Source organism: Lemur catta, chromosome 3 (genome assembly GCF_020740605.2).
Source record: "Lemur catta isolate mLemCat1 chromosome 3, mLemCat1.pri, whole genome shotgun sequence".
Taxonomy (NCBI): domain Eukaryota; kingdom Metazoa; phylum Chordata; class Mammalia; order Primates; family Lemuridae; genus Lemur; species Lemur catta.
Window position 1 is genome coordinate 86013268 of NC_059130.1, and position 19082 is coordinate 86032349.

General features: G+C 41.6%; 1 protein-coding gene across 1 annotated transcript in view; it reads right to left on the bottom strand.

The window, feature by feature from the left end:
* Positions 1-1596: 1596 nt before the first annotated feature.
* Positions 1597-19082, bottom strand: part of TCEANC2 (transcription elongation factor A N-terminal and central domain containing 2) — a 37630-nt gene continuing 20144 nt past the window's right edge. Inside the window, exons 4-5 of the mRNA XM_045547960.1 lie at positions 9842-10035; positions 1597-2598 (exon numbers count right to left, since the gene is read on the bottom strand). Coding sequence (XP_045403916.1) covers positions 2410-2598; positions 9842-10035 — 383 coding nt within the window. The 3' untranslated portion in view covers positions 1597-2409. The remainder of the gene's footprint in view (positions 2599-9841; positions 10036-19082) is intronic.

Consider the following 19082-nt stretch of genomic DNA (forward strand, 5'->3'; position numbering starts at 1 on the left):
ATTGACTGGTTCCTAGGATGGACAAGAATCCATTGGGTATCTTCTAGGCGTGAAGATACCCAATGACTGAGACAGGATCTCTGACTTCAGGGAGGCCAGACTCTAGTAGGGAGACAGAATCATAAGCACAACCACAGAATACAAAGATGTGCACAGAGCGCTACGCAGGGTATTATGGTAGGGGATGGAAAAGGAATTAGAGAGTAGCACTCCACAAAGAGAAAACAGCACATGCAAACACTCAGATGCTCCAAGAAACCTGCTGCGGCAAAGAACTACAAGCAGCCTTGTGAAGTCGGAGGATCAAGTGTGGGGCAGGGATTGGAAGGAGGTAAGGAGGGAGAGGAAGGCAGGGGCCAGACCACAGACAGCTTTGCAAACCAACGTGTGCACGCATCTTATCCTACAGGTGGCTAGGACCTACTGATGAATTTTAGTGAGGGCGTAATGGTGAGATTTCCAGTTTTGATATGTTGCTTTGTTTATGGCATAGAGAGGTGGATTCAAAGAGGGTAAGGCTGGAGGCAGAGGGCTCAGTTAAGAGGCCATGTAGGCATCTGGGCAAGACAGGATACAGTCCTCAAGTCATGCTAGAGATGGAGAAGAGGCAGGATATTCTAAACATACTTGGGGAGTAAAACCAGGATTTGGTTGGCTGACGGTGGGAGAGATGGGGTCTAGGCCAACCCCCCTGGGTTCCTAGCTGGAGTGCCTGGGTTGTCAGTATTGCCAACTGAGAGAAGACATGTTACATCTGAGATGTCCCTGGGACGTCTAGGAGACAGTGTCTGAAACCTGGGGGACAGGTTTGGGCTGAAGATACATTAGTGATGCCTGGAAATATGATAGCAGATGAAACCAATCAAGCAGACCTGGGTTTTGAATCTTAGATCTATCATTCACTAACTGTGTGATCGTGAGTGAGTTACCTTTCTGAGGCTCACTTTCCTCATCTTAAATTGGGTATTTTCCTTTTGTAAAAAGTTTACCACAGTGCTGGGCACGGAGTAAGCACTTCATTATTATTCTAGCTCCAATAGCTACTCACAGTGGGAAACTGAACAAGGCACTTCTGCTCCGTGAGCCTCAGGGTTTCAGCTGTAGCTACTGCTCAGCACCCACCGTACTCCATGACACTCAGTAAATGGGTGCTGAATAAACGAATAGATCTAAAAAACTAAAACAACAATTCTTACTTAATATAATAGGTGAAAGAATTAAACAGGATGTTTACAAAACTACATGAAGATCCATGAAACTGTTATTAATAATAAACTATTTTAGGAAAGGTACCCAGCACTTAGAAGGTAGACAATAACATCAGTGCCTTCCCTTCTGCCCTTGCTTTTCAGCCCATCCCTCTTTTTTTTGGGGTTTGAAATCTCTCCCTTTCTATTAGCTCCTTCTTTTCAGATTACAAACATGTTCCAGTCTCCTCTCATCTAAAAAACCTTCCTTGGTTCTTGCTACCTCCCTCAAATTCTTGTTCCATCATTCTTTCATTTCACCAACTGTACCCTTTCTCAACCCCAAAACAGTTTTCAATGCACAAACCCCACCTTTTGTTTTAGGAAAAAAGTCCCAGTTTATTATTACTTTAAAAAAGCAAATGTCATTTACATAATTGTTCAAGCAGGCCTGTATAGAGATATTTCATTTTAAAATATATGTATGTATGTATTTTTTTCTACCGTAGTAATTCATTTCAAGAGAAATTTCATTATGTATCTTCTGCAGAGCCCTAAACTGAGAGAGCCAACATATTCAAATAAACCCCGAGGTGTGGGAGGCTTTGGGCCAGTTCCTCATTAGAAGCCTCAGCATGGGGGCTCTGGAGGCCACGCAGAAGGTCTTCCAGGGAAAGCGGAAACGTTCAGATAAGTGAGCTCTGGGAAGAAGGGGTAGTCGGCTGGCTCTGGCAGGCTCACCCCTGGGGTAGAGCAAAGAGAACAGACAGGGGAGTTCTGAGAGGCACCGGAGCTGTCTAAACTCAGGGGGACGGAACCGAGTGAGCAGCAGCAGTAATTGAGTTTCAGTTACCTGCGGGGTGGTGAAATAAAGTAGTAACTTCATCTGCCTGACGTGGGGGAAGTTTAGAGGTGTCCTTGGCATACTCACAGTGAAATCCGTCACCCTTTCACGGTGTTGGGTGATGGCAACCGTATGGTGCTTCCTAGTGACAGCCAGTGTGCATCCTGTTAGGCAGCACCAGCGCGCTATAGCTAATGAAGCGCGTTCCTGCAGGCCCATCTCCCAGGGCTCTCTGCATCCTCTGTCTGCAAAGGAATGGCACCAGGGGAAAATCTAGCACAGCCGGCACCAGCCATCACCCAAACTCAAAAGTGTCTTTGAATGGTGGAGAGGCCTGTTTTCTTCCCTGCCCGTCCCAGGGTTAGAATCGTCCTCAGGTCACTTTTTGTAGGTTTGTACAAACGTGCCGACTGGCAACGAGCCGTTCTTCACCTGAGCCCGGATTTCAGCTCGGTGCTTTAATGTGAAGACCAGGGCTCTCACCGTCCGCCGGTACGGCCCATTAACGAGGCGGGAGCAGAGATGAAACGTTTCCCGCTCAATATTTTCAACCAGTAGGTGATCCATCTAAAAAACAGCAAAATTATCAAATTAGGGCCTTGCATTGCATAAGGATTAAAAGCAAGAGAGGCTGGAGCACTCTGCTCAGAGGCCTCCATTAATCAACTGAAATTCAAGGACATCTACTTCCTGTCACAAGAGAAACAGGAAGAGCAAATTAATTCCACCCTGGCAATTAAGGAACAAGGCCATGTGCTTCGTGACAGGGACCTCATTCACAACCCCTGCCGGGTGGTAATATCTGCCATTATAACAGGAAACTGGCCTGAACTAAGCAATGGGTATTGGGCCCTGTACTTTACCAACCAGGAAATGAAGACCAAGGATAATAAATCAATATAACTGTTCATTTTTTCGTTTGTTTTTAAAGTTCCTTTTAACAAAACCCATAGAGCATTATATAAACACTGGGTCTGCATCCTAATATGTAGACAGAGCAGTTTATAAATCACTTTTCACATTTAATGCTCATAACTCCTATGATCACATTTTACAGCTAAAGAAACAGGTTCAAAGGTTCGAGGTCTTACAACTACTAAGAGACAGAGCTGGGACTCTGACGGGGACCCCTCTACTCCAAAGTTCATGTGTCTTCCCTTTCACCTTTCTGACTGCCCCCTCAGCGTTCCGAGAGGCCCTGCCTGCAGGTTCAGTTAAGCAGAGCAGGCCTAGCGGATGGGACCTACAGCAATTCTGGGTGGGGCTGGCTCAGGTCCAAGCCATCTTGAGATCCCACACCTAATCCAAGCAGGACAGGTCTGGGACTTTGTCCACACCGCCAGGATCTGGTTGGGCTGCTGGTCAGGGATTCCAGCCCTACCTCCCCTTCCTGGCCCATCTCCCACTATTCCAAATCCAATCCCGACTACAGCCTGCCTGAGCATTCTCAGCCGTTGCACGCACCTCGATGCCTCCACACTTGCACGTGTTCCCTCAGTGAGGCACATTCTGCCCTGGGAAACACACTTCTATTTCTAAGTCAAAGCCTAGGAAAAAAACAAAAGAAAACAAAAACCAAACCAAAAACCAAAACAAAAAACTCCCAGTGCAAAGGACTGAAAGTTCTTCATGCTGCCACCAAGTCCTGAGTCCCCTTAGTCATTATCATAATATAGCATAATGATCTGTATTTTGAGCTTGTCTCCCCTGTAGTGAGTTCCTTGATAATAGGAAACAAATTTCTCTCTCACTTCCTTTTTTTCCCTTTGTTCCCTCCATACCTCACCTATTCATTCAAATGTTTATTCAGCACTTACTATGTCTCAGGCTCTGTGCTTGGGCTGAGGAAGAAGGCGGGCTCAGCCCTCGAGTCTGCGGGGAGCACAGTACAGTAGGAGAGACAGGCAAGTGGGCAGGGACTGCAAGGGCCCCAGTGCCAGCAGAGGGGAGAGGAAGGCGTGCCGGGAGGTGGTGGGGAGCACAGCCCTGGGGAAGCAACCCCACCAGCCTGGCTTTAGGAGGAAACATTTAACTTGAGACCTGGAGAAGGAGCAGCATTTGGCCAGGTGAAGCAGGCATTTGCTTTCTGATACATTCACTGAACTGTATGCATACATTTTGTACACTGTTCTGTGCATATACTATACTTCTGTATAAAATGCAAGTTCAAAAAAAAAAAGAAAACATACCCCAACTAAAGAAGGATCACCTGACATTTCATTAAATGTCCTCAGAGACAGACAGACCAAAATAAATAGAAAAAAGAAACTTGGACAATATAAGGAATAAAATGGGGAGAGGCACAGAATTGGGGGTGGAGCAAGAGAAAATAGGAGAGAGAGAGAGAGAGAGAGCGCGAGCGCGCGCAAGAGATCAACAGAGAGAGAGAGAGAGAGAATGAATATCCAGGCTCAGACATCCACCTAGGTCTAGCAGACAAAAGGCACTCACGGAAGTTTATGCTCCCAATGACTGACAGAGCGCCTCCTAGGCTTGTGCTGGACTGAGTGGACCTGGCACAAGGTTCTCTAGAACCGAGACTCCTCGAAGTTTTCAGGGCTTCCTGGGTGGGCACTGAACTAGCCCCGGCCTGAAGCAACCTTGGTACTGGACTACTTCAGGAGGCTAGAAAGAGGGCTGGCTGGCCAGCATTTGCCAGAAAGCTTCCTCGCCCCACTGTGAGGCTGGTTAGTCCACCTCTTTAGAGAGTCACTTAGCAAGTCTTTTTTTTTTTTTTTTTTTTTTAGCAGGGAGTGGTTATCAAGGAAAGAAGGGGTGTGTGTGTGTTTGTAAAGCAAGTCATGGCCATTCCATCAAATTGTAGTACTTGTATTTAAAAAAAAAAAGAACTCTGAGTATGCTTTGGAATTCACATACTTCATTCAGCAAATATAATAGTTAATGGAGTTGCTAGTCTGAGTCTGGCCTGATGCTGGAGAGACGGAACAGAAAAGACACGACCTCTGCTCTCCAGAAACGCAGAGCCTAAAAAGGAGATGGCACGTACACAGATAGTAGAGAGGCAGCAGCCGACAGGTGCTGTGCCAGTGGTTTCATGGGAACAGAAAGCGAGCACCTAACAATTTTATGCATGCCTCTTGTTAAATGAAGACCATCAAGACGAAAAAATGAAGAAAAATATCTGATATAAATCATAAAGGCAAACAATTCATCATGCACCACTGTGTGTAACAAGTTCACTGCACGAAGTGAAGAATGCCGATCTTGTAACTGCCCTTGGGTAATCCATGTCTACCCAAGCTGATGAGTCCTTTCCAGTGGGTCCTAACCTGGTGCTTCAGATAAGCCCCTTTTGGGTAAAAGGACCAGAGTCTGAGACCCTGAGAAGGGATTTGCTGTGAGATAATCTGTATGAATGGGAATGGGCACAGGAACACTGGAAGAAACCTAGGGATTTATTGAGGGACCAGATGCTTTCTCTGTATGATCTGCCTGGTCACTCTGTCGCATGTTTTTATTTCTCTCCAGAGGCCTTACTCACTACCCATTCTAACTGCCTTATCCTCTCTCCCCCTATTCTACACATCTTTTCTCTACTCACAACTCTGCTTCCTCCTAATTCCTCCAACATCCCTTCTGTCTCAACACCCGCCCTGTTGTTTTCTTGGTATTTCCTGGTTCACATTTCCCAGAGAATCTGATTTGTCTTCTTTATTTGTGTCTCTGAGGTGAGTGTGTGTTATTCAGATGTCTAATCCTGGACAAATTGGGTATAGCTGGGGGAAGATATAAAACATGACCTTAGAGCTGTCCTTCATCAGCGGAAAACGGTGCCATAATCAATTAGCGATGTTTGCCATATCTGGAAGCTCTAGTTCTTTCAAAGCAAGGGAGCAAGGTCATCTTCATACTTTTACCTTAAATACAGAACTTCCCACATTGTATTTTAACTATTTGTCTGTCTTCCTCAGAAGACTGTAAAAGCACTTCTAGAGTTGATATTGTACCCATTTCTAAATTCCCCACGCCCAGCATTGGTAGTGGTACATAGTAAGTGTTCAATAAATATTCATTAAATGAATGTCCTTCCTCCCCATATGTACCTCCCTCATTTTCTGCTCTTCTAATAACCTCATATACATAGCAGATAAAATATGAAATATGTTCCTATTTTATGTGTATTTTCTAGTTGGCAAAATACTACACAGGTAGGTTCAACTGCCGTCTCTTCTGTGAAATGTTCTCAGATTCCCCCATCAGATTGAACTGCTCCATACTTTGCATGTCTATACTTTCTAGTACCATGATTTCAGACTATCTCATATTTTAGTTAATCATTTACAGGCTAATGATTAACACATTTGTTGAATTGAATAGCCACTGGAAGCAAAGTTTCTGTGGGTTTTCCGATAGCATGATAGGATTTGTACATCGCTACCTACACTTCTCTTTGACCACTTGAATACATTTATGAGCGAGCTGGTCAAAGCCAGGGGTGCAGTCTGAGGCCATTAAACAAAGAAAAAACTAACAGTCCCATATGGGGACGCACCCCTGACCTGGATCTCATTAGCACCATCTGACAACCAACTGAGCCAACCAGCCAGTGTTTCATAACTCTTAATGATACAGGCTCACTTTGAGAATCAGGTTCATTTTTTTTAATGACATAATAGGAAAATGATCACAGGCCACGAGGTAGGAAAGGAGAGTGGATAATGAGGAAGGGGAAGTAAGAGAATGACACCGCAGGGGACGCTCATATGAGGAAAGATCTAAAAGATGGGGAAGAACAAAGAAGATCCGGAAGGGAGAAAGTAAAGGGGAATGGAGCCTGGGTTTCAACTATGGAGTTTTTATTCATCTATTCCATTATTCCAAGAACAAGGAAATAATCCATGAATCTAGAAAGCAAGATCTGTAGGGTAATAAAGATATGCACCTTTTGGCTGTGTGTGTATTCTTCATCTGTGGCTTTCACTATTAAAGGATATGACTGAAACAAATAACATGGAAACATTCTTTTCCTACAAAAATGTAACGAGTAGATGCGGTATTTGTAAAATCACATGCTAGGATCAAATCGTAAGGGCTTTTTAGTCATAGGACCAATAACTTACCCAATGGTTCACTATTGCTTGATTAAGTACATTTATGGAGATATGATGTCTGATTTGAATGTACTCAACATTGGTTACTGTCAAAGACCAGATACTGGATTAGATGGTTCACTGATTTACCCTAATATGGAAATATCTCAGATGATGATAGGTGCTAAGAATTAACCTCATGTAAAAGTGTTTGTATTTATATTCTCTGACATACTAAATGGATAAAAATGCTATCAAATGCTGTCTATGCAAGGAAAACAGATTAATTTTTTTTTTTTTTTTGCTAAAGAAGACAATAAGATGCATATTTTTAATTTTTTAAATTTACTCTTTGGGAACAAAACCATTCAGCTATACTTAATCTGATATTTTTTTTCCAATTGCGGTGGAAAGCACTAACAAATGTATCACTTTTTTAACTTTGCTTTGTAACACTTGAGTGCTTACCACTTGATGTGCCATTTAAAGGATAATTAATGGATAAACTAAAAGGATAATTATTATGGAGTTTAATATAGTAGGCAAACTGCTCATTAATCCTTACAATCATAGCTTCGTTATTATCATTTACTTAAAATGATACCACAGGGAACTGGTATTTACCACCACATTAACTACATATTATATACCCACACTGTCTGTTTCTGCAATCATTTTGGTTTATTTCAAAAATAAACTTTATTTAAAATAGCAAGTCTTGTTGGCTAATCGATACTCTGGAAAATTAGACTTAAAACCTTCATATTTTTTCTCTCTGCTAAGAGTTTAATGTTCATATGAAAGCTTCCTTTAGGAAAAGTTAAGCAAACTTATGGCACACCAATTCACTGAACTAGCAAATAGCTATTAAAAATTATAAATATGAAAAAATAAAGATACATAGAAAAAGATATACAAAATGACACTGAAATTAATCAAGATTAAACAGACAACACAAATGTAAATAATTACGTCAATTTTCTACAATGTTATTTACATAATCAATAAAAATATCTTATGGAATACTGGTATGTAATTTGCTCTTAATAAATCTCAGATAATCATAACTTACCCAGCATTCATTTTAAAAGCCATAATAATTTACAAAAAAAGAAATATACCAAAACATTAATAAGATTATGTCTGGGTGATAGGTTCGATGGCGATTTTTTTCCCCTTTCTATACTTCTCTCATTTTCTATTATAAGTTCATATTAAAAAAAACCCAAAACTTTCTCTTAAAAAAGTAAATAATATACCATAAGTCCATTTCCCTTTTTTTTTTTTTGAGACAGAGTCTCACTCTGTTGCCTGGGCTAGAGTGCTGTGGCATCAGCCTAGCTCACAGCAACCTCAAACTTCTGGGCTCAAGTGATCCTACTGCCTCAGCCTCCCAAGTAGCTGGGACTACAGGTATGCACCACCATGCCCGGCTAATTTTTTCTATATATTTTTAGTTGTCCATATAATTTCTTTGTATTTTTAGTAGAGATAGGGTCTTGCTCTTGCTCAGGCTGGTCTCGAACTCCTGAGCTCAAACAATCCACCCGCCTCAGCCTCCCAGAGTGCTAGGATTACAGGCGTGAGCCACCGCGCCCGGCCCATTTCCCTTTTTTTGGTGGATAAACAATTAAGGTAGAAAGGTTAAAATATTTTTCTAGAGAATGCATTAACAGACCTAGCATTTAAATCAGACTTCTGAATTGCTTCTTATGTTAATAATATTAATTTTTTGGCCAGGTGCAATTGCTCACGCCTGGAATCCCAACACTTTGTGAGGCCCAGGTGGGAGGATCACTTGAGGCCAAGAGTTCAAGACCAGCCTGGGCAACACAGCAAGACCTTCACTCTACAAAATAAGAAAAAAAAAAAATATTAGCTGGGTGTGTTGGTCCACACCTATAGTCCCAGCTACTCAGGAGGCTAAGGCAGGAGGATAAATTGAGCCCAGGAGTTGGAGGCCGCAGTGAGCTATGATTGCACCACCACATTCTAGCCTGGGTGACAGAGTGAGACCCTGGGGAGAGGAAAAAACATGGATATTATGTCTGATCATCAACAGTATTAATTAGCTTATAAAATTTGTTGTTTGATGATGATTAATATCATTATTAATGAGCAAAAATCCTTCTTCCAGCATGTATATCTCAAAGCACTAATATCATCTGAACTGTTGGCTATGAAAATAAGGAATATGTCTATCCAATTGATTTTATGCCTTAGAACTAATGGTATGGGTGCTGACAAAAAATAGGGAAGTTGGGTCTTTTTAATAAACAGCTATCTATTTTGCCATTGATATTTCCTAACACAGTACATCCCAGAATTTTTACTTCGTGGGAAAGGAAAGAATTTTAAATGGGAAGGAACCAACATTTATTAAAATAGCTTCTAATCAGCTGGCACTATATATTATTCCTTTGTATAAATGGTTCATTTAACCTTTCCAATACATTAGGTGGTAGGAATTATAAACTTCATTTTGCAGATAAAGAAACCAAGTCTCAGAAATGTTAAGGGATTTGCCTTAGGTGTCACAACTAGATTGTATTACAGCCAAGGTTTCAACCCAGGCCTTGCTAGTTCTAAAGCCTGCATTCCTAAAACACTGTCTCCCAGAATGCTTATACATCCAGAATCATTAAAGAATAATCAGTTAGAATAAAGCCACAAGCATTAAAACTATGAAAGTTCACTATGAAAACATGAGGCTCACTTAACCAAGAGCACCAGCAATCACAGTCCAACCAGGACATTACCTCTAATTCCAAGGCTTCTGAGAGTAATTTCTGGGCATTTTTCCTAAATGACTCCGTTTTGGGATCACTTTGGACTTCAATAGAAGGTCTATCCAAATGTTTTTCAATGAAAGTTTTCCATTCAGTGTAAACTTCTCTGGCAAGACAAGCCACTTCTGCATCCGAGTGTTTACGCATCTTGTTCACAGTGTGACCTGGAACGGGAGGAGAAGAGAAACCAAAGGAACGGTTGTTCTGTCTTCTTCTGAAAAGCACAGGACTAGACGGACTGATATGTGGCACTGAGAAGGTCACTCACACACCCAAGGATGTAAAGGCTCTTGTGCAAAAGAGAACTATTTCACAAAGCCTGAGATAACAAGATAATCACTGGGGGACAACCACGGGACTAGACAGTACAGTAGTCATACACTAGAAGCACAATCAATAGATTCCTAAAAAGAACAATGAAGGTGCCAATTCCTTAATCCAAAAATTATAATAAAAGAACACAAATTAAGTATTTATCTTATTTTTTTCTGTACTGACTATATTTCAAGACAACAAAATGGCCCTAGTTATTAAAGGAATGTTCTTTATTTAGCTAATAAATGTGAAAAGATTGACAGTATTAGAAAAACTTTTTGTAGCCCATAATGAAATCATTCATTCAGAAGACAACCATCAGTGAATGAACTCATCTGATGAAAGGTTGATGGGGAAATTTATACCGAGGGATGAGCTGTCATCACCTGAACCCACTGATCAATGTTAACATCCCTAAGAGCAGGGCTAGGAGACAGAGGAAGCACCTCACAGCCCTGCCTATGAAGTAGTCTTACACCCTCCCCCAAAAGAAACAGTGAACCATAATCCAATTTCTCATTCAAACGCAACTTCCAGTTTATAGGAAATATAAGAGAAAGAGGAATTAGTTAAATTACAGTGTGAAGAAACAGGCAAATTCAGAATGTGGACATTATACAGGATAACAGATTTGTTTTCTTCAACAATGACATTTTTTTAAAAAGGGAGTAGGGTTAGGGACTGCTATAGACTAAAAGAGTTTTTTGAGTCCCAACTACCAAATGTGACATGTGACTGTGTGATTCAAATCCCGATTGGAAAGAACCAACTGTTAAAAGATATTTTGAGATAAACAAGGAACATGAATATGCACTAGATACTAAATTATACCATGGAATTATTGTAAATTTTGTTAAGCATGGTAACAATGGCATTGTGGTTACATAAGAAAATACCCATGTTTTTAGAGATGCATACTGAAGCATGTAGAGCTGAAATGACAAAAGGTCTGAGATTCTACTTTAAAATACTTCAGCAACACAAAAGCAAAACGGGGAAAGATGAAGCAGGGCAAAAATCTTAATAGTTATGGAATCCGGGTGAAGGGCACATGGAGTTTGTTATACTATTCTCTTCATTTTGGGGTATGTTGGAAATTTTCATAATAAAATGAAAAAAAGGCAAAGGATCAAAAATATCAATATGCAAAAGAAGATAAAAATAAATACCTAGAAAAAACGAAGAAATCAACTGAACACTTAGAATTAAAAGTTCAAAATATGGAAGAATACAAGACAGGCATATTTTTAAAAATCAACAGCTTTCTTAGGTCAGCAATAATCACTAAAATACAACAGGAAAAAAAAATCCTGCTTAAACTCATAAAAACCATAAAGCATGGGGAGTACATTAACAAGAGCGGGTGTGTGAGCACGCAGGTGTGCTATCTGGAACTCCTATTTCTCCATCCCTTGCCGCCACCTCCAGATGACTCCAGAGGCCACCTGACTTGCCTTTCTGGCTAAGTTTGGTACCCCTCAACGCTGCCTTCCATACTGTAGCTAGAGTGGCCTTTATTTTAGTGTTTTCTCTTTTAAGGACTTTTTTCCTAAAACATAAATTTGACCATTTTCACTCCTCCACTTAAATGTTTCAATTCTATATCCAAACTCTTACCTTTTCACACAAGTCCCTTCACAATCTACTTTCTAGCTTCATTTCCAGCTACTATTCCACTGTCATGCAATACCCCAGCTACTTGCAGCTCCTAAAACACTTGAATACTTTTTTCTCATCTCTTTACTTTTGAACATACACCCCAGTGAACAATACTCTTTCTTCTCTCTTCATCTGGCTAATTTCCATTTGGCTTTTAAGACTCATTCAGGGGTCCATTCCTCTAGGAAGTCTTCCTTAATACCCCCGGTCTTGGTTGGTACCCCTGCTCTATGCTTCCTTAGCATCTTGTGCTTCTATATACAATAGTTACTATGGTTAGTTGTAATTATCTGATCCATTCTCACTTTTGCTTAACAAAGTCAGCTTCTTGAGTGAAAGAGATATGACACATTCACCTTTGTATCTCTAGCAGTGAACACAATGGCAGGAGATGGGAATCACGAGAGTAGGTCGGTTGAGTGAGAGACCCATATGAAGAATAATATATATTTTTACTAAAGTACATAACTGAAGATTTGAATAAAGAGAAAATATACCACATTATGAAATGGAAAGATTAGCACAAAGATGCCAGTATAGACATCAATTTATAGGTTTAATGTGATCTTAATAAAAAAAAATCTCAGCAGGTTGTTTTTATTAGAATATAACCAAATATTTCTAAACTTATTTTAGAAATATAAGAGGCAAAAGTACAAAATGCTACTCTGAAAAAGAAGAGTTATGAGGTTTTGTTAACCCTTCTTTAATTATTTGTTCTATCTATAGGATGGAGAGACAACTCCTTAGTGAGGATTTCCCCGGGCTATCGCCTCTTCTGTTGATCTGTCTTTGTCATCCTAAACCTTGTTCAGTGCTGTATATGATTTCTGAATTTACAGAAGCCAGTATCTCAGATCACCAAGAGTATAAGTGACAACTCTGCACTCAGAGGTCCCGTGTCTCTTTCCAGCCCAACCCTGTAACAGACATTGTGTACAAGGTGATAGTCCATTTCACCTTGCCAATCCTCACTGTTGTAGTTGTTGCTTATGACTTTTTTTTTTTGCCTGGTAATCTGTTGTAAATATACTGCCAAAGCTTTGCAATGACATACATAAGTATAAACCTTCTATCTGAAACATTGTCCCATTTCAGCAGGAAGTAGCTCGATGACCACGTTGCCTCTCCTCCCATAGATATGGAAAGGTAAAATTGACAGGGGGAGTATGTAACAGAGTAGTCACCCCTTCTCCCATAGGTATGGAAGGGAAATATTGACAGTGGGGACTATGTAACAGAGGGAACAGACTGAAATAATGGCAAAAATATTTTCTATTTCTTTAAAACATCCTCTACTCCATTAACAAAAACCTGCATCCCTGCCTCAGGCTGGTGGTTGGGAGGGGCAGGGTAAGTCTTTTGTTATTTGTGCTATAGGAGATGGCTCGGCCTAGATCGGCTGGAGGGAGGTCCTGGGTGGAAGTCACGGGACTGTTTTCAGTGGAGATGAGATGATCAGAATCATCAACTGTAGTTGAACAGTGATTGTCTGAAGCTGAGAACCCATCCTTTAAAAACTCTGTATTTCTGCTTATTAGGAGGACGACGGCATTTCAGACAGGAGTCTCCATCCTCCTCCTTTGCTGACAAAGTAATAAAACTTCTTTCCTTCTCCTCAAAGAAAAAGAAAAGTTATGAGGTACAACTAGCCTTATAAGATATTAGAACATATTATAAAGCAACAATAATTAAAATCATATGAACCAACACCCAAAAAAATAGATAGATCTATGGAATAAAAAAAATGAAGCTTCCTAGAGGTTGAGAGGCGGCGGGGGGGGGGGGGGGGGGAGGGAGGGGAAGCAGCTCAGAAATAGAACCTATAATAAATAAGAATTTAACATATAATAAAAAAAGGCATCATTGAACAAAGGGGAGCGGAAAAAGGATTCAAATTTGGGAAAATGGTTAAAACATTTAGAGATTTTCTAATTATGCCAACTGCATAGCCCAATACTGGCTTGATTCATTTGTTCCCCACGCATTTACTGCATGAAGGCCTGTTTGCACTGGGTACTCTGCAGGCACTAGTCATGCAAGGCTTAAACAAGAAACTGTCTCTGCTTTAAAGGTTCTGTGAGGAGAATCCTGGAAGTGAAAAAGAAATGTAACTTTGAAGGGAAGACAAGGATAACATAATATTAAAAGTCTCTAACATTTTACTCTAATGAATTATTTATCAAGAATTTTTATCTAGCCTTTTTATGGACCAGGGAAAGGAGTAAATCAATACTCATCACAAGCAGGAGGAGAAAGAGGAATGCAGAGTACTCATTAGAAATGTCTAAATGTATTGCTTCTTGGACCTTTGGCCAAGATCAAGTGTAGAAATGTCTAAAGGTGTTTCCTAGCTGGCAATGCTTATGAAATGCTTTTGAAACACACATTACTTAAAAGAGAAATCACTACAGGATACTTCCTTTTCTGGCCAGAGTTTTTCACATCCTTGAAATTATTTTTTCAGCAAACATTTTTTTGTGTTCTTGATCATTGCTGTAGATACTAAAAATGCAAAGATAAATAAGATACTGCAGGACTTCAGAGACTTTTTAACATTTTTAACAGGGCATTTTAACACTTTTACTGGGCACCTAACTTGATGCCTCGTGCTGAGGATACAGAGATGATGAGGACACAGTCCCTGGAATTTAGCCTACATTTACCCTGCCAAAGTGTGCAAGGAAGATATGTGTACAAAAATATTCATTCCACTATTGTTTGTGGTATAGAAGAGCTAGAAACAACCTATAAGCTCATCATTAAGGGTCCAACTTGTTAAATAAATTATAGTGCATTTAAACAATGACTATTTTGCAGCCATTAAAAATTGTATTTCTATATGCAGTAACTGTAAAGATGATCACTTTATTCAGTCAAGTGAAAAAAAGCAGGCCTCAGAAGAGCATGCACAGTACAAGCCAATATTTGTTTTTAAAATTACATATGTGTATACATATAAACAACATATTTGTTTATATGCAGAGAAAGAAAACCCTTAAAGAACTTATAATAAAATTATTAATGGAGGCCTCCTCTAAGCAGTGGAACTGTGAGTGTCTGTGCGGTTCAGCTCACAGTCTAGTGCATCGGCTCAACATGCACAGTCCTAACAGCCCACGCGGTGCTATAATAGAGGTGCATTCAGATTTCTTCAGAACAGAGGTCCTTCCCTTCACGTGATCCTCACCTTGTCCTTTTCTCTCTCCAAGAAAGGCACTGCCGACCCCGCGTTAAGCATGAGAAATGAAGATGAGATCCCTCAGAGAGTCCTTCGGCTTGTTGAGTCCAGTGGACCTTCTCTGTCCTGACATTCCTTGATCTCTCTGTGGCATCTGACACTGTTGCCTTCTTTCTTCTCAAATATTCTTTCCCACTGCTTTTTGAGACACCACCTGTTACTGGTTCTCCTCTTCTCTATCCTTCACCCCATCTCTAATTAGCTATGAACCCCAGCTGGGGTGTAGTCCTTGGCCTCTTCTCTTTCTCCACCTGCCTTCCCCGAGTAACTCACCCACTCCTGTGATCCAACTACCACCTGCAAGCAGATGACTCCCAACTATGTATCTCTAGCCAAAGGTCCCCACTGAGCACAAGACCCAAATACCCAGTCCCCTACCTACTGGACACCCTCATCTGCTCATTCTGCCAGCACCTCTAAGTCAACATTTCTTGTCACACAATGGCACCACCACCCACCCACCCATCATTTTAGGCTCCACTGTCTCTCTCACCTTATGTTCATTCAGTCATTTCAAGTCATACAGATCTACTTTCTTACCATTCCCTCTGTCTTTTCCTCTTCCTCCTCCACTCCCTCTCCATTCTCACTGTCTGGATGCAAGTCCTCATCATCTCTCCACGGGTCTACTGCAGTAGTTTACTAACCAATCTCTGTCCCTATTCTAGCCCTCTCGAATTCATCCCCTATACTGAAGTCAAATGACCTTTTCAAAACACAATTTGATCACATCACACCCTTACCAAAAATCCTTCAATGTCTCTCCACTGCCCTCAAATTAGTTTCTAAGATAGCATCAAAGCTCTGGATGACCAGAAACCTCTCTGGCCTTACCTCTCATGTTGTCCTCTTTCCTCCCTCTCCTCACCCCCCGGCTCTGCCACCTTTACCTCCATCACTAACTTCTAGCCACGGAGAGCAGATTGCATGCCTCTGTTTTGGGTCATGCTGTCTGGCCTGCTCACATTTCCCTGCTTTAGCTCCTACTGTTCCCTTTCCCTATAATATTTAAATGTCCACTTTCTCCTCTAAACCGCAAACATATTGAGGGCAGAACATGTACCTTACTCCAAGTTCCTATTCCCAGCCCCTACCATGGTACTTAGCACAGACGAGACAGTCGATAAATGTTTACTGAACTGAATCAAAAAGTGAAATAAAAAAACTATTTACATTTAGCTTTCAAATTGGTTTTGTACTAACATTTGAATGGATAGAGTTGATTGGGAAAATCACACAACTGCAAACAAAGTAATGGAACTGTGCTGTAAAGAATTGAATCCAAAGGTGCTGGGAAATGAACAGTTTCTAATTCTTATTCATTGCTGAGAATTCTTCCTACTTACCACTCCAGGCTTTATATGAATTATCTCATTTAATTTTTATAACTAAACAATGAATTAAATACTATTATTTTCTCTCTTCTTACGAATGAGAAACTGAAGCCCCACGAAGTAACTTGCCCAAGATCTCACAGCTAACAAATGTGGAAGCCAGGGTTGGAACACAAGCAGCCTGACTCCAGTGCAGACACTGGAGATACGTAACCCCTAACACTCTACACTTCTCTGTTATTGGGGACTGGCACACAGGAAGCACTTGATAAGGCTCTGTTGGGATAATGTAGTTCACCTTCTTGGTAGTCCTAAATCGCCAAAGGACAGAAAGCTTCAACTCTCAGGTCAGGGCAGCGGACCTGAGGGTGCCTTTGGCCTGCAGGGGGCAGTACATCCCACAGATGCTCCACAAGAGCCACACCCAGACTGGTCAGGGGGCTCTGCCGACAACAGGGAAACCAGGCCAGGAGGGGTAGGGCCGTAAGGGGGGGGGGGAGGGATGCAAGACTTGTCAGCAAGAGGGAGGAAAGAAGAAGACTGACAGCGAGAAAGGCACTCCAGTCTGGGGCAGGAAAAGAGAAGAGAGGGAATCTGGAGAACCCTCTTCCAGAAAAAAACACAGAATCGTATCGTAAATTTTAGACCACAAAGGGAATTTCATGGTAACATTAATAATGACAGCCACTGTGCTAAACACTTTACATAACTCATTTAAACCTCAGAGCAATCCTGTGAAGTAGGCGCTATAATTCACCATCTTACAGATAAAGGGCATGAGGTACCGAGAGGTTAAGTAACTTTCGAAACACAGCAAGAAGCAGGGCCAAGTTTCAAACACAGGCAGTCTGGGTGCAAAGCCCATGCTTTAACCCTCTGCTATTGCCTCTGGTGATCAGACAGTCCTAGTGCCTCCTGATTCGGATGGAAAAAAAATGAGGCTCCATGACCTCTCCCCAAGGTCACAAGTTGGTCAGTAGCTATAACAAGGAAGTTAATGATCTGCAAAAAGTCATTATTTGCTCCATGAAGTTTATGTTTTAAAGTAAGCAGTGCCACTGGCTGTTCTTATGACCAAGGCCAAGTCCCCCGGGTTTAAAGTTAGGAGGTTTCTGCATCCCAGCACATTGCTAAGACAAATTCCCTACGGGAAGCAGTCTTTTGCTCATTTATCAGATATTTCCAAATACTCAGTATGTACCAGACCCTAGTCATTGGGATAGGAAGTTGAGCAAGACATGGCCCTGCACTCAAGGAGCTCCAGGTAGGTCTAGGTATAGGAGCTGACACCTAAACAAACAAATGCACGAAAGCAATATAGGTCCTGAGATAGCATTGAAGGGGGAACCCCAAGGAGGGCCAAAAGAACAGAGGACTCTCCAGGGGAGATTAGCCTGGATTTTCCAGGTGGGCACAATCTAATCACATGAGCCCTTAAAAGGGGAAGAAGAGGCAGAAAGGTGAGTCAGAGAGATGAGATATGAGAAGAATTCGACCTACCATTGCTAGTTATAAAGATGGAGAAAGGGAACACAAGCCAAGGAACACAGATGCCTTCTAAAACTGGCGAAGGCAAGGCAAGCGACTGCCCCCTAGAACCTCCAGAAAGGAATGTAGCCCTGCCAACACCTCATTTTTAGCCTTTTATGCATCTTTAGGATTCAGGAGGTGGCATGACATGGTATAAGAACATCTTAGCTTTGTCACTTATTTGGTTGCCTAATCTGGGGCAAGTTACCTTCAACTCTCCAAGCCTCAATTTTCCCCTTTAATTGTCTTTTGCCACCTTTTCTAGACACCTTATTTACACTTACTTTACAGAATTGTTATATGGATCAAATGGGGTCACGGATGTGAAAGTACTTGGCAAGTACTGGGGTTTTGTTATTGTTGCTGATCAATCATAAATGAAAATAAGTCATTTCTGAAATCAGATCAGTGTGACTGGCAAAAATCTTTCCCCAGAATATTCACATATACAGTATAGCAAAAGTGAAGCATGCCTGCTCACCACGGTGAGTGCAAGGCCTAACTCTACTGCTTCATCAGCTGTTTATCTGATACCCCTCACCCACGGCTTTCCTTTATTTTTATTATTTTTTTAGACACAGGGTCTTGCTATGTTGCCCAGGCTAGAGTGCAGCGGCTGTTCACGGGTGCATTCCCACTACTGATCAGCCAGAGAGTTGACTTGTACCATTTCCAACCTGGGCTGGCTCACCCCTCCCTAGGCAACCTGATGGTTCCCTGCTCCTGGGAGGTCACCATATTGATGCCAAACTTAGTTCAGACACCCGATCAGCATAACACATTATGGCCCAGAATTCCTGGACTCAAACAATCCCCCCAGCCTCAGCCTCCCAAGTAGTTGGGACTACAGGCGTGTGCCAATGCACCCGGAGGCCCTATAACTGCCGGGTTCAAAGGATCTTTCCTAGTTTCCCTCAGCTTCCCAGACCACTTGAGAACACTGAGGCCGCTCATTTTCCATGCCTCTGGGAACACTCGTCTGTGGCCTGCACATCACCGTGCTGCCTGGGCTCTCTTCCTCTCTAACCACACCCCTCAGCTCCTTCACTGGCTCTGCTACCTCCTCCCACTTCCCCACCATGGACTTCCTCCCAGATTCAATCCTTCAGCCCTTTCATCTTTCCTTTTACTC